General features: G+C 41.9%; 1 protein-coding gene across 1 annotated transcript; it reads left to right on the plus strand.

The window, feature by feature from the left end:
- Positions 1 to 5,334: 5,334 nt before the first annotated feature.
- LOC309588767 (killer cell lectin-like receptor subfamily F member 1) lies at positions 5,335 to 16,505 on the plus strand (the record flags this gene model as incomplete). The annotated part of the gene is made up of 7 exons (XM_082308431.1): positions 5,335 to 5,416; positions 11,430 to 11,507; positions 12,664 to 12,762; positions 13,581 to 13,721; positions 14,752 to 14,903; positions 15,611 to 15,723; positions 16,373 to 16,505. The coding sequence occupies 7 exons, from the start codon at positions 5,335 to 5,337 to the stop codon at positions 16,503 to 16,505; spliced, it is 798 nt and encodes a 265-aa protein (XP_082164557.1).

Below are 16,505 nucleotides of genomic sequence, written 5' to 3' on the forward strand. Positions count from 1 at the left end.
ATAGAGCACATTGTGGAAGGCCTAAACAAATAGACTTCAACCTGTAAGTCCACACGGTGCAGTGCTGTACTGTGCTGTAGGGACATAACCAGCACGCTGCGTTAGGGTGTATTTGCATCGAACCAGGACGTGTTCATTCAACCACAGTGCTGTGGTCACGCCAGGGTGATCTGCAAATGTAACAGCACCTCTGCTATGTCTCACCTTGCAGAGACATCCTTTGTCGTCCAAAGCACTACATGCTGTTGTGTAGACATATGGTTTGTAGAGAGATACACCATTTTTTCCCTACCAGTCATTCTCCAAGTCACAGATATGGGGTTTCCAGAAGACCAGAACATACCTTATAACATCACCAAGAACATGCTACCTATGGAAGTGGTCCCAGCAGGCTCACTGCTTCAATCCTTTGAAGAAAAACTAACTCAGTATGCGAGAGCGCAGGAAAGGAGACAAGGCAATATGGCAGTGTGCTGGAAGGGGTGTTCACTAGCTTCTTCCTGACATGCCATCACCAAACTACTCAGGACACAGCACATTCTTCCACCCACATATTCACCCTGCCACTACTTAGCAGAAAAATGCATCCAAGGGAATACATGGCACTCAGAATAAATAATCTGTACAGTAACATCTTTGGGAACTAACCTGAAATTCAAGAAGAGTTGACATGTCCCCAAACCCCCCAAAAGCCTGCATAGGGAAGAAACCCATCTCATAGGCTTCTAACCCTGTTTGCTTCCCACCTACTCCAAGTCCAACCTGCTGAACATGAAGCTGCCAGCATGGAAATATTCAGCTTGCAATCTGCAGGCATTGGTGGTTCACTGAGCTCTTTTCTTTTTTTTCTTTTTTTTTTTTTTTTCCCCCCTTGGTAAATTCATGGGTTTGCTCTGTTTAGATGACATCTTTTTTGCTGCAGTGTGGGATAACAATGCACAGACTTTCATTTATGGCAGGAAGTGTCTTTCCTAGCTCTGATCATGTCTTCTGGGTGCCACTTTTGCACTGCATTGTACATACAGGCTCTGCTGTGACACAGGGTTTAGAGCTGAAACCCAAACTGGAGATGTACTCATGGAATTCACTCAATTTAGCTTGGAAGTCTCTGTGTTGCAGCTCAGTCTTCAGGAAGTGGAAAGGTCCATTTTGTTGTCAGAGCAGCAGTTCGAGTTCTTCAAAATGTGCACCACGAGGCAGATGGAGCCCTGGGCTGAGCTGCCTGTTCTGTGGCAGAAGGTGCTGAATTCTGCTTTGCAGCCCACGTTGTGTTTTCAGTCTACTTTTGCCTTCACACGCAACAAAGGACATGCTGTCACACCCACAGAAAGGGGTGTCAGCTGCAGTTGTTATCACATTTACTCTGTGCATGACTGGAACTGGTAACTGTGCTAACATCAGAATATTACTAAGCGACGTTGCTCAGGCATGACGGTTAGAAGCGGAGAAGGTGTCTGTGCACATGTCAAGATGGGGAAGCGCGTGAGCTCACATTCATTTGCCTACCTCAACAGAGCCACTGCTCTCCAGGCTGCCAAATTCTAAGCGATGTGCAGAGGAATCCTAGACAACAACCCCACCATCTTTCCCTGAGGCAGCAGATGCTGCAAGAAAGTCTGAACCACCAGATATCTCCATGCTCTGGCAAACAGTCTGAAAACTCAAGGCTAACAAATCACTCCCCCCTGCTCCCCGACATGTGGCTGACTAATGCACAGCAAGCCCTGCTGTTTTCCTGGCCTCACCAGTGTTTGTGTACTGTAAGTTAAGCATATTAACCAGGTGGCTGGGAGAAAAGAAGAGGGTGAGGCAAGGCTCTGCCTGGTGAAGTCAAAAGACATGAGGTGATGGTGGATCCTGGGAGAAGTTAGGCCACATGGATACACAATCGAGATTACAGCTGTGACCTAGGCTTGTGAAGAAACATTTTGATATTTGAGCAGCTTTTTCCTCCAGGAGTAACAAACCAGAAAGACTATGACATCTGAATGATTAGATGCGAAAAGATGACAATGGGGGAATGACTAGGCTGAACCAGGCTCTGCTTCTGAAGCATTTATTCTGCAAAATGCACCAGTAGACAGCAGCACGTTGTCACAAGCAAAAGATGTGTTCAGATTCTGGAGATATTCATATGCTAAAAGTGCAGCTGAGACACTGTCTAAACAAAGGAGAAGAATTCCATTTAGCGGAATTCACAAGAAATACCACCAATTTGTTTTAAGACACATGGCACATGGTGAAACAGGCTTGCTTTATAAAATTTAACGTTAGCCTGTTAGCTTGTCTGCAGTATTCTGTTAGATAACCTACAAGAAGAGGGTTACAGAGAAGCCAGAGGCAGTCTTTCCTCAAAGGGGCACAGCAAAAGGACAAGAAGCAATGAGTACAAGTTGCAGCCCAGAGACTGTGACCAGGCAGAAAGAAAAAATGTCTTCCTTTGTGAGAGTGGAGCAGCACTGCAACAGGTGCCCAGGGAGGCCATGGGATCTCTGTCTATCAAGATTTCTAAAACCTGCCTGGACAAAGCCCTGAGCAACCTGATCTAGCTATGGAATTAGCCCTGCTTGGGGCAGGGGTTGGGCTAGAGGCCTCCAGAAGTCCCTTCCTCCCCAGATGACTCCAGGATCCTGCGATACGCAGGCTGGCAATGCAGCTTAGCCCTGGAGACCTGACTCATTGATCTGAGTGGAACTGCCCCCCCAAACACATGGGCAGGAAAGAAGGGGCTTTCCATCATCTTTATGAGCAGCGGGTCATTTTGCTGACAAATATCTTGTGGTTCTATGATGGCCTTTTCCTACAACAGCTTGGATTTTTTCTACTGAAAGTGCTATTGGCAGTGAGAGGTCAGTGGGTCAGACGTGGTGATGCACATCTGGATATTCATAAATAAAGCTAGAATTTAAGATGAAAGCAAAGAAAATAATGAAAATACTTACAGAGCTAAAAGTATTAACACTAAAGTAACTACTTTGCAAACGAAAATTCTGTATCAGTGCAATACCCTTTTTAAAAGTAACAAAAAATCCTAGTTTTCCAGTAGGATAGAAAGAATTCAAGAAAAATGCCTTGCAAAGACTTCTTGTAACCTATTCCTTTTAGAAGTTAAAGTTCACCTTCCTTTTCATTATCATCAGTCCTAACAGTGAGCACAGTGTGTAGACTTCAAATCCAAAATGAGAACAGCTTATGGCTGTTTTGTAAGTTTGCTCTGGAAAATAACTGCATGCATTCATCATTTTTTTCAGGCAAGTGAGAATCTGCTAGGTTACAAAGGATTTAATTGCCTGGTCTGCACTGCACACTTATGAGATTACTCTTGTGTCTGAAAATGTATTTTGGAGAGGAGAGGAGAGGAGAGGAGAGGAGAGGAGAGGAGAGGAGAGGAGAGGAGAGGAGAGGAGAGGAGAGGAGAGGAGAGGAGAGGAGAGGAGAGGAGAGGAGAGGAGAGGAGAGGAGAGGAGAGGAGAGGAGAGGTTTTCCCCTAAAATAGAAACACTGTTTTTTTCCACTAGCTTAGAAAGACTCATGCTTACACCGACTATATGTGATTACATCTCAATGGTTTTGAATCATTTAGGAGGGAGTGATGTGAGAAAAGACTGCTTAGGTGTATATGCAGTGATGGAAAGAGAGACGGAGAGTTCAAGCAACCCGTTTGGCTTTCTAACTCTCCTTTATGGACTAAAGTTTAAAAAAAAGAAAAAAAAAAGGAAAGCGGGTTTTGGTTTGCGGTTGGTTTTTTGGGTTTTGTGTTTTTTTGGTTTTTTGTTTTTTGTTGTTTTTTTTTTTCCATTTCAGAGCCTAAATGATGGATGATGAGAAGTTCAGAGGGAAACAGTGGAAACTGATTCAATCAGAGGACAAATGCTTTGTTTTGCATTAGGACCAGTCATTTGGCTGGTATGTAGGTTGCCATGAAACAAACCTTATCAGTATCCAGTTAACAGTATCCACATCTGCATACTGATCACTTTGTGGCTGATAGATATGTTGCATGTAAATTGTACCTGAGTGGCACTTCTGAGTAATCTGTTCCATGACTATCAAAGGTTCATTTTTTTTCCCTAAACCTTTTTGTTTCTGCACTTAACACTGTTACCAACGTTGAAAGTAGGAAGGGAAAAGATCAGTAATATAAGATCACAAAACCAAACTTTTCTTTGTTTTAATCTACAGTGTTATAAGTCCCATTGAATGTAACAGAACAGGCAAATAGGCTATATCACAGAACAGAAACATTATTTTCAATTGACCCGTGTAGGTTTGTAGAGCCTATCCGTGTTGGACTCTAAAGGAATTTTCTAAGTGTGAATAAAGCCTCAAACCAGTAACATAGCTCTTAGCAGGAAATGTCAGAACTGTGCACGCACAGGACTTCGTGTCTGTGTGTTCTGAAATGTATTTTTAGGTTTTAGAAGGGCTTTAAGTTTCAATTCAAATCTGTGGGGCTTTCATTTTGGTTTTTTTTGTTGTTGTTGTTTGTTTTATTTGTTTTTTTTTTTTTTCCAAAACAGAAGACAAAACCACTGTCATCAAAATATCCTGCAGCAAACACATGGGTCATGAACAAGGAATTAAAGGCAACTCAGGCTTTCTGCCTGTGGAGTGGCTGGATCAAGCAGGGGATAACTCAAGCAACTTAGGAACAGCAGCTCTGGTCCCCATAACTACTGTTAGAGTAAAGTATTGAAACATTCTTTTAAAAGGCATTGATCATATTACTTTTAATTTTATTTTGAGTTAAATTTAATGCATCATTTATCATCTGAATTCAGTTTTTAAACCACTATAGTACTTGGTGGATGGAGCAGGTTAGAATTTGAGTTACATTTTTATAGCTCTAACTGTGGGTGCAGTTACATTAGCCGAAAAACATCTTATACTGATATATATCTTGTTTATCTTCCTTTTAGGTGAATAGGCTATGTAAGATCATGCACACAAGCATAATACATCCACAACACAGATCATACTGCTTTAGCTATTCTTGTGAGAACCAGCAAAGCTTTTGTACCTGTGTAAGTCCATTTTTGGGTGTTCCTCTGCTTTGACCAAAAAAGATTGTTTTTATATTAATGAAAAGAATGTTTTTTAATCTTAATTTTTCTCCTGTATTCTGAAGGGCAAGAGATCACACAAGAAGAAACAGAATGGTGGCTTTGAAGCTGTATTGAAAGAAGTAACTTCCTTCCTTTTATCTGCTTCTCAGCCTTCCTCAGAGCCATAGCACAGTGTATGTATACTTCTGGAGGCAGGCAAAGCTAATACAGGATGCAACCCACTATATTAAACCAGCTCTTTCCATAACTCAGAGGGACTTGCTCATCAATGGCAGGTGATATCACATATGCGGACGTGGCAATGCTACCCAGGGAAAGATCACACGTTCCTTCTCGGGCATCAGTTCCAGGTAAAACAGCTAATCAGCTCTCGGATGTACACTATTTTCTCTTGTGTGCTCGTGCTCTCTCTCTCTCTTTTTCATTTTAAAAATTGTCACTGGGTAAGACTAGAAGAATGCTATACAATGCTGTATGCAGAAGTCATGGGAAGGGTGAAAAGTCGCAAATGGTGGAAGAGCTCCTCATGAGATACAAACCAGCAAAGCTACTCTTAAGTCACTGTTGCTATGGAGTAGTGTCTCAGTTCTGGCCCCTTGTTTTAAGTAACAATGAGAAACAAAAATTGTTCGTTTTTGAATAATGAGCGTAATCTTTTTTTTTTTAAATATGAACAATGAGATCAAAAACCTGTTAGAACATGCTCCATCAAATTCCTACCTAGTCCAAAAATCAGATCAATGCATTTTATGATGTCTTCATGGAAAAGGACTAGTAAATTAACTAGTAAATCAGAAAACTAGTGGCAGTCCAAAGTGCAGTCACTGTCACTGAAGGAAGTACTGAATGACTCCTAAAACTCTCCTGCTCTTCCTCTTTCATTATCCAGTAGTGATTTTTCCAGAACCACATTATCAGTCTGGGATTGCTTCATATGTTTGTTACAAAAAAGGTTTAAGTCAATAGTCATGGTAAGGAAATGAAATAAAATTTCCGTTACTTGGAAAAAATGTAATTCATTCATTAAAGCATTTTGTCAAAATTCTGGATCACAGCTAATCTGAATGATGACTTCTCATTATGAGCAAATAGGAAATGCTTGTGGTCAGAGTAAGATGATATTTTCATGCTTTCAAGGTTCATTAGTAATTAATATATTTAATTACTTAAGGAAACTGCATTGTCTAATGAGCATTTTTAGAAGATGTTCTGCTCACGGTATAGATTAATAGTGATGATGGTGCTCTGAATAAATGTACTTAAATAATGGAAAAAACTATTTTAAAAATATTTTTACCAAACCTTTATTTAAAAAAATAAAACTGAGTTCACTTTATTATATATATAACAGAAAATACTACCTTACACTGTATGTTCATGCATCCATGGCTGTTGTTTGGACTACTGTAACCTGTACAACACGAAACACAGAGAGTTCGCCTAGAACTTTATCCTGTTTCTAAGGTGACATAATTTATTTGCAAAGGGAGACAGGCATCAAATCTTTATTTGAAGGCATCCAAAAATGTCCCTTGATCATGCTATCTAAAGGAAAAGCTTGAATTTGAATAGGCCAGGCTTTAATTTCCAATGAAAGTTGTCATTAACGTCTAGATGGTTCTCGTTAAATCTTTGTCAAATAGATTTTAGTACTCAATATTTTCTTACATTAAGTTACTGGCCACAGTAATCAAGTAATTTCTCAGTGTCCTTTTGCCTTTAAATCTTTCACTGTAACTTTCTGAAGAACTCTATTTTTGTGGATTTTTTCTGTCCATTCTTCAGTGCTTCCATCTTCTTTAAAAATATGGGCACCAGAGATGCACCCAGTATGCACAAGTCTCAGTTATACAGAGACAAAAACCTCTTAAATAATCTTTCCTTCACTGTTTATGACTCCCAGTGTCACCTTCCCCCACTCTTATATCTGGTTATACTAAAACACGTTATTTGACTGGGCTTGAACTTACAGGGCTGTCATTATGGCTGTCTTTATTTATTGTTTTGTTGACCTTTCTATTATTTTCAGATTTTATTAGAAATTATTTTTCTACTTACTTTGACACAAACGGAAAAAGCACCAAATAGTATTAAGTAATATTGGACCTCATATCGGTTTAGAACATGCTAGAAATATCTCCCTGATGACAATTATTTCTCTGCCTTCATCATTAACATATACTAACATCATAGGTTTTATTGCTACTAAAATAGACAAGAACTTGAGCCATATTATAATGCTTTAAAAATTCAAATGAACAATTTCAGTTGCTTGTTCCTTCCTTGAACTTTTAACATTTTGGCTGAAACTCGCACATACTCATCCAGCAGGTGAGTGTTCTTTTATTCCAAGAGGTTCTTCAAAAACAAAAGACTCACTTTTACCATAGGAAGAATGGGAGAAAACACATTTTTTTCTACAGAATTATTTCTGTAATTTTTAAAAACTTGGCAGGAAATTAAAAAAAAAAATCCTGAAAGGTGACAGGCATGCTGAGCGATCTTTACAAAACAGATTTAAGCTCAGAGTAAGTATAGCAATGGTTGGTGTTAAGGTTCCCCACTGCATAGCGAACCCTCGCTGAGATGCCCTGCATTTCTTTACAGCAAATGGAGAAGAGTCTGGGATCCTAGCGTGGTGAGCTAGGAACTGCCCAAAGTAGCTAATAGGACAGAGCAATGACACAAGGTGCTGCTCAGTCAGCTGTTTCTGGGAGTTAGATCCTTCCCTGCAAGCTAGAAGGAGCTCTCTCCTACATGGACTGGGCTCAAAGCTGCTTCGGACAGGACAGCTTCTGCATACCAAACACTTACAGCATGTCCCACTTGTTATCACACCCTGCATGAAGAGATTTCAATGCTTCCTCCAGTCTGGAGCAGGAATTCGAAGATGATTCTCAAAGTGAGGGTCTCAGCTCCAAGGTGATGGGAGTCTCTGTGGCAAGCACCACAAGCTCTCCCTTTGGCACTATCCCAATTCTGTGACACATTGAAATGTCCACTGGAGGATGGCTAGTACCCACATCCCTCCATTTGCCAGATTTCATGCCGATCTTGCTCTTGGCCGGGGATGTCTGCCTATCTTGCAGAAAAAGAAGCAGCTTTGAGATGGGCATGAGGGAAAGCGCTGCATTGTTAAAACTCTCACCACGGAGGAGGGAGAGCTGGGTTTAATCACCACTGCAAATTCGGCAGGCGAATGCTCCAAGTGGCAGATTCCCAGACTTTAGGCAAGACTTCAAATCACTACACTATGGGGAAGTGGAACATGCCCACCTCCTCCTGGCTGCATTTACTGCAAGTTTCAGACCATTAGATGCAATTTCCTGGGGTAGATACTAAAAAACACATCGGTGGGGGCAAACCTAATTTGCCCTGCGAAAGTATAGCCGCTGGCAAGATTTGGTGCACATGAAAGGTAAATATGTGGGGAGCTGAACTTCTGCCAAGGTTCTGTAGTAGTTAAGTAGGTGTTTTAAATATGTAAAATTTGGACTTGAGAGTGAAAGTGCTTCTACAGACCCAGTGCCCACCTCTTTTTTTTTCTAATCTTGTCTTTATCCATAAGAAGGGGATTGAGTTTTGTCAAATTATGCAGAGTTTCTTGGAGTTCTCCCAAATACTGTTCATACCTCAAAGTCCATTCAATGTATTTTATGAGGATACAGAAAAAGATATAAAAATCACTGGTGGCACAGTTGGAAAGAACGTAAAAGTTTGCAGCCTAATGATAAGGAAAGCTCAGTCATTGAAAACTATTGGGATAAACTTGATAGACTGAAGAAACTGTGTTAAATAATGTTTAAAACAATGTAGCAATAAAAAATGTCTGTAGCTGTAAGTTTGGGAGGCTGCACCCAGAGAAGTGATTGAAATGGATTTGTTGCGATCCTGTTCCAACAGGAAAATCAACGTCAGGTTACACAACCAGTTGGACTTCAGCTGTCAGTCAGGCGCTCTGAATTACAAGGATGAGATGATGCTCTAGCAGGGCATATTGAGGAGGAGTTAGTAGGTGGTACTATCTGTGCACACGCTTTGGTGGGCTAGCAGGTGCTATTACAGTGCATGTGCCTCAAAACAGATGTTCAAAAGTAGAAAAGTGTTCCAAAAATACAAGCAAGGATAAATACAGCCTGGAAATCCATTTTCTAATGAAAGACAGTTTTTGCTTCCTTACTCAAGAGTCACCTGATTATGGTTCATAAATGATTACATACAAGACCTTTCCTCTAGGAGAAAAACAAACCGAGAGTTCAACTCCATCATCGAACTAGCCTACAAGTAGTTGTAGGCTGCTATTAGTTCTCTCCTTAGCTTCTTGTTCCCCTCCTTAGCCTCCTCGGCCCCTCCAGGTCCTGACCATCTTATTACCCACCCTCTGCTGGACCCTCTCCAGCTTCCCCCAATCCCCACTGAAGAGGGTGGCCCACATCTGGACACAACATTCCAGGTGTGGCCACAGCAGCAGCAAGCGGAGCAGCACAGAAACTTCCCCTGCTCCGCAGGCCAGGGCTCTCCTAGCACAGCGCCGCTAGCAACTTGTACGAGCTGCGATGGTTAGAGTGCACCGTGGGCTCACACTCAACCTGGTGCCCAGTTGATCACAAGAGCCTGATGGCTGTAAAGCCTGACTCTTTGGAGTGAATGACCTGCCAGAAGCACTCCCTATCTGCACATTCACCAAGTAGAAGCTTCCAGTAAAGAGATGTCTTTCTGCACTTGACAATTTGCATATAGAAATGAAGTGAAATTTCAGTTTTAGTAAGTGACAGAGATCTCTTCCTAGTACCAGGGCTCCTTGTTGCTAAACTAGGTAAGGGTGTGTGAGCATCCGGCAAAATTAAGGTTACGTGTTATTTTAAAACCACTTGCTGACTTCTCATGAGGACTTCACATTCAAATGATCATGTGCCAATACACATTGTAATAGAAGTAATTCTTTCTTTAAATATTCAGTTTGTGCAGATAGTAATTTTTTTTCTTACAATCTGAGAGATATTCTTTAAAGGAATGGATCTTTATTTGAGAGAGAAAATATTTAGTAATAGTAGCAGATTTTCTAAAGTATTTCTAAGTAGATTTTCTAAAGTACGTAGAAGACATGTCTCCATTTATAAGGCTAGTGCATTTAAAAGTTTAAAAGTCCTGACTGTTCTTCTTTGAAAACTATTCACTTTCTAAGAAAAAAAAGAATTATGATCATTTCTTTTTGAGAACAGTTACTTATCTATACAGTTAAATATAATTTACAAATTTTCTGTAGTTCATTGAACTAATAAATTGTAATAAAGCAAACAGCAAAGTGTATTAGGTCAGGTTCTCTAAACTCTAGAAAATCTTACCTGTATCAATAAACCTTATTTGCCAATCACGTCCTCAGTATTTTTCTTACTGTAAAACCTCTCCATACTTCAGCAGTTCTTATATCAAATGCTACCTCATTTTAGCCTGCCGAGATTCTCTTTTTCTGCCAAGTTTTTCCCTGATCAGTGAGATTTTATACCACACAAATTGCTTGCTTACTTCTTTTTAAAAGCCCCAGTGATCACAAACTAAGGCTGTAGCATAGAAGCTTATTCTTGATTCAAACGGATAAAATCTCACCATTCATGGAAAGAAGATCAGTCTACCAAAGGTCCAAATATCTTCCATAAAACTAGCCAGTAGCTCTACCAAATACCCAGCTAAAACAAAACTGAAAATACGTTCAGAAAGACTCGATGATCTTAAGGGTCTTTTCCAACCTTAACGGTTCTTTGATTCTATGTGCATCTAACTCACACCATGCTATTTTAATGGCTTTTTTGGTCTGTTTTAGCAATTTATATCTGGAAAGGGATTTCTTCAACCATCAGGTCCATTCCTCTGCTATTACAGGCATCATGTAACATCTTGGCATAAACATCCACAAGTCACGAATGCCCCCAGGAATCACCTTGCTGCAGTTTTCCCTTTGGGGGTCTCCCTGCACCACGAAGCAGTCACGGCTCTGATGCCCCTTAAGCCCCTATGATACCTCCTGAGGTGGCTTAGCAACAAGTGGGATGTTTGCTATGGATAGGACCCAGGTCTTACCCATCCTTCAGTCTGTCTCTCTGCCTCCTGGTCCAGCCACACAGGACCCAAGTAGTTCAAGCAAAGATTATGGGAGAGGCTTTTAGTTACTTCCTGACAGCAGCAGGAAATGATAAGTCATCATCTTGCCTGTTGTTTATTAAAAAAAAAAAAAAAGCTGAACTAGCAGCTCTGGAAACACATGCCCCTTTTTATACCAACTCAGTCTTCTATGTAATTCTGTATTGTTTCTCTGCTTAATGGCTTGCACAACCACAAATGTCAGCATTTCCCTACTCCTTACAGGAAACATGATCACATACGCTGAGCTGCGCGTGAAGCCGAAACCCAAAGGGAACAGCAGATCAGAGACTTCCGCTTCTGGTAGTGTGCTATTTTGTTTGGTTGCTGGTTACTAATTATAGATTTAGTCTTTCCTATTACCCAACAGTAAAACCTGTCATCAAGAGTCTTTACGTACAATCTCTCAATAAAGAACTGATTTACCATTTCATACGTGTTTTTCCCTGGGTTCTCAGATAGTACACTTTCCTTGTAAAAATAATATTGAAAGAGATTTTTAAAATAATTTTTGAAAATGCCTTTGTGCCCTACATTGAAAATTTAGCAAAGGGAAGTAAAATTCCACATTTTTGAGGAACTTTCCCGTAAGTGCCTCTGCAGGAACAGTCACGGGGACGCATTTGGCTTAGGAAGTAGCGTAATACCCAGCTCTCTATGTGCAGTTAGTGCACTGATGATTGCCACCCTTTCTGTACTGAAGGACGTGTGCCAGACAAGGTCAGACCCACAGAACTCTGTGAGCTGAAAGGGAACATTACAAAATACATCTGAGGCAGCCAGAGAATGGGGCAGTTACTCATCCCACACAGGCAAGGTCAGGAAAACAGCAGTTATGGAAGTGCAACTCTGTGGCTTGTGGAAATGGCACCTTGACCCCAAATTTCCTCGGGTCCTGCCTCTTCCTGAGTTTTTCACTCTCATGAGCTGATGAATGCCGAACAGCTGGAGAGATGCCTGGTCAGATGTACTTCACTGTGCTATGGTGTCAGTATGGGATTTTTTGCCTTTTCTGTGCATTCAGGTAAGTTAGCTTTCAGCCACGACAGGCATGTTAACACAGGAGAGCATGACCAGAGAGGAGGAACATACCACAGACCATCCCTGACACTTTTCCTGAACTGCTCTGCAGCATCTTGCAGGGTGTGGGTGGGTAGGTGGGAGGAGGCAATGCTTGAAAAAATTAACTCAAAGGAGAAGGAGAGAATTCTTAATGGAATGATTGCTTGAAAATGACTTGCTCTATCTAACAAAATAATCTTTCAATTTCACTTTCACGCATGCAAAATGGATGTAAATTTTTAATAAGTGAAACGTCCCTGCATACTTCAAACAGCAGATTGATTTTAGGCAGATGATTTCTCTGTTGTTTCCACGTAAGGAGCTGGCATACATAAAGGCAGCGTTAATTTTAATAGTGCAAAGACCTTACGCCGCTCTTCCTCCTGCCTCTCTCCAGGCTGCCGACAGAGGTGCTCAGCCTGGTTCTGTGTGGCGCTGGTCCTGGGAATCCTTGTGCTCGTCCTGCTGGGTGTCATAGCCGTGCTAGCCAAGCAATGTGAGTAGATCCTACCATCCACTTCATCTCTTCGTTGCAGACATGGTTAAACCTCACAAGCAGAGTGATGCCAAAAGAAAAATTCGCTTAGTGTCATGTTAAAGGTGTCAAGTTATACACAAATACAGGAAAATAAATGTAGCATTCAAAGGGAACATTTGCTACCTGTCATTTAACATATATAGCGCAGATGAAGGGGAGTTGCTGCAGTCTACCTTGTCATCAGTGATGCTGAAAGGCTGTAGAAGCAGATTTCAAATCATTATGGCAATCAAAACATTTGGCCTTCCTGACTTACAAGTTAAAAGTTGCATCCATGATGCTACTTTGAGACCTTTTCACTTAAGTACTTTGTAGGTTTGAACAAACAAAATAAAAATCAGACTTCAGATCATTTCATTTAACCAGACTTCCCTTGTACTAGTAATATCATAATCCACAGCATGCTCCAGTTATACAAGAGCTGTTCCAGAGAAGATATTAATTTCCTAAGAGAAAACAGTCTCGAAAAACTTCAGAAAAAACATATACCTCCCAAGTCTCCCTAAAATCTCACCAAAATATTGTGTATTCTTTATATATCCAACTATCAAATATGACAAACTTATTTTCTTTTCTTGCACTGTCCATATTATTCAGCAGCTACACCCTTTGCCAGGCAGTTATACTCACTGAGTATGCTCATAACTGAGTGTGTATACCTCCCCAATGTATACACACACGCACATATCCTCGCATTCACAGTATAACAGTGGATACAAAGGCTACATTTCCTGAACCGCATTGTTACCCATAATCTCTTTTTTTTTTTTGTCAAGTGTTGAAGGGCAGCGCAGGAAAATCAGCAAGTTTGTCCCAGTATGGTCTAAATAGCACTGGTGATCACATTTCTTCAGAGAAAACTGTCTCAGCGGTGCTCCTGAAATGGCTCATGGAGGAACTATGTGAAGATGGACAGGGTGAGGAAAGTTAGTCCTTTCACAGCATAGAGGACGTGTTGTGTGCACACTTCTGTTGTCTCTGTTCCCATTTCCATGACACCCTGCAATTTATGGGAAATCACTAGTACTACCCAGGGAGCATGGTGCTCGTTCCTGCATAGAAGTGATGCCAGGATCTAAACTAACATTTTAATGACGATAGTTTTGCTCCTCTTTCAGCGTAAATAGTTTCCAGTGCTTTCTTTGCATTTCTTTCTGCCAGGAGCTGCTGTCAGAAATGCTGTATATCGTAGATCGTCCCCTTGTCCTGGAGAACACTTTCCAGACAATAATTTTTCACAAAGAGTGGGAGAGAATTTAGCTTTCCTATCCTTTTGCAAGGATCAGGCAGGGGAAGACCTTCCTGGTCTTTTTATTGTGGAGCTCTTATTTGTTGGCAAATACTAATGCTTTTCTAAGGATTGATTGTAATGATGTTACTTTGAAACACCAGAGGAAGCCAAGACAGAAAACGTGGGGGACGTTCCTCCCAGATGCTTTGAGTGAAACGGGAAGTAGACCTGGGAATAGCAGTGTTCCCCTTATTAAACACAGTTCCTTCTCCAGCTCCATGGACATAGTGGGAATGTCATTTAAGTAGCTGTGCTTTCCGGTTACATCATGTGTCAAATCCACACACTCCACATCACATCACATCACACGGTGCCTCCTCACAAGGGCTGCATGTGGGATGAGGAGAAGTGTCTTCTTAGCCCTCTAGGTCCTCCTGGTGATCTCCACCGGGCAGGTGCACAGGGAGGTGGGGAGCCCAATGATGTGCAGTGGGAGTGCAGAAGTGCATAGCACCACAGCAAGGGAGTGGGAAGCTGAGGAGAGGAGTGGCACTGGAGCCTTCAGACCTCTCTCTCTCCACACCCAGTGAACACATGCTTGGGAGTAGGGACTGGCCGCTTTTGGACCAGCCAGCCAGGCACATGGACATAAAACGCAACAAGGCAACTGGAAGAAGTCACGGTACGAGCTAATGGTTCCCTCTCTCCACCCACAGGAACAACATGTGAGTTGTGTCCTCCAGGGTGGCAGCTACACAGGGGGAGATGTTACTATTTCTCCGAGGATGCTGTAAGCTGGGATGATAGCAAGAGAAACTGTCTGGCCAGGAAATCCCAGCTTCTTGTCATTGAAGATGAAACTGAGATGGTGAGTCTTGCAGCAGCCCTAAAATTGTGTGACAGGCATCTGCCTTAGCCAAACATTTCACCAAGTGAACATGGCCCAGATGTCAGGTGTACATGCAGGCAAGAAACAGCCCCATCAAGTGCAGAGCATCTGACTCTCTAGGGACAGGAGCTTGTTTTGGAGAGGGTCAACAGAGTAGAGCTGAAGAGGAGAAGCACAAGAGATGCAAGTGTGGAAGCCAGAGTAGTTTTGACTGGGAGGAGGAAATGCTGGGGACTTCCCACTTATGTCCATTACTTGGCTCTGGGAAGAGAGGTCTGATTCAACCACTAAATGGAAATTCAAACAGCCAAACCTCCTTCTCATTTTCCTTTGGGAAAAGGAATAGCCAGGTATCGCTGAATGGCTCTTCTGAGAAACTTATCGTTCCCTGAGGAACAGGTCTTTTACCTTAAAGATCAGGCTTTGCAACCTGGCTCATTAGGGTGAGGAGCATCACTGAGGTTTCTTTTTGACAGCTGACAGGCAGCCAGTCAGCCTGAGCGCCAGCCTGAATCGAAACTCTGTGGCTGGTCACATGCATCTGCACCAGCTTTGCCACGGCTGGAGCTCTGCCCTTGCTTCCCACGTCAGGGGCTCCCTGAAAAGCTGTGCATGAGTCAGGACAGTGACCTGAGCACAGCAGAAAAGCTCTGCTGTTGGGTAACATGCTTCTACTTGTTCCACAGGAATTCATAGACAATAAAGAGAAAGATACCAAATATATCTGGATTGGGTTGAAGATTCAAGACATAAAGAAACAATGGAGTTCAGTTGAAGATCCCGGAGTAAAAGAAAACAGGTGATGATTTGTGGGGGGAGGGTGTCTTCGGCAAAAGCTAAGGTGTGGTACTCAGCATGTAAATACAACTCTGAATCCAAGCTAATTTCCCAAAGCACAGATCTACTCCTGCACAGGGTCTATTTCACAGCCAATTCCAGGGTAACTGGTTCCTCCTGGACACCTTTGGAAATAGATTTGTTTTCTGCCTTTAAGACCAACCACGGTCACAGTCCATGTATGTATTAATGCAAAGGGACATTAATATATACTTCTCCCACTGAAATCACTGTCAACAAGCTCTCTCAGTGTACAGACCACGTATACCACCTCCATTGAATGTAACGCCTGTCACACAGTGTGGGTGCTGGGATCTGTGCAGCTGAGGGGTTCTTCCCCTCCCTTTCACCATTACAGTTCAGCACCATGGATGCATGTGGAGGTTTTCTCATGCTTCTTACACTAATGTTCATGAGCATCAATCCCTCAGCAGCCAGCAGTCTCTGCTGTGGGTGCCGATCCCACCTATGCATGGTTGTTGAGGAACTGTGCTTCAATGGGTTACCGAATGGGCATCACTCAACTCCCTCAGTCAAGATATTATCAATATTTTTATCCTGTACTGAATTTAAAGCTGACAACTCATTGCATCCTTTTGTTCCTTCACCAGGAAAGCTATAAATAGAATAGAGACTGACAAGAACTGTGCTGTTTACAGAAGAAAAAATATGATCCAAGCAGATAACTGCCAGACTTTAAAGAAGTGGATCTGTAAGAAGAACGCAACTTTGTTGGTGCTCTGA

The sequence above is a fragment of the Platalea leucorodia genome (genome assembly GCF_965183815.1).
Source record: "Platalea leucorodia genome assembly, chromosome: 4".
Lineage (NCBI taxonomy): Eukaryota > Metazoa > Chordata > Aves > Pelecaniformes > Threskiornithidae > Platalea > Platalea leucorodia.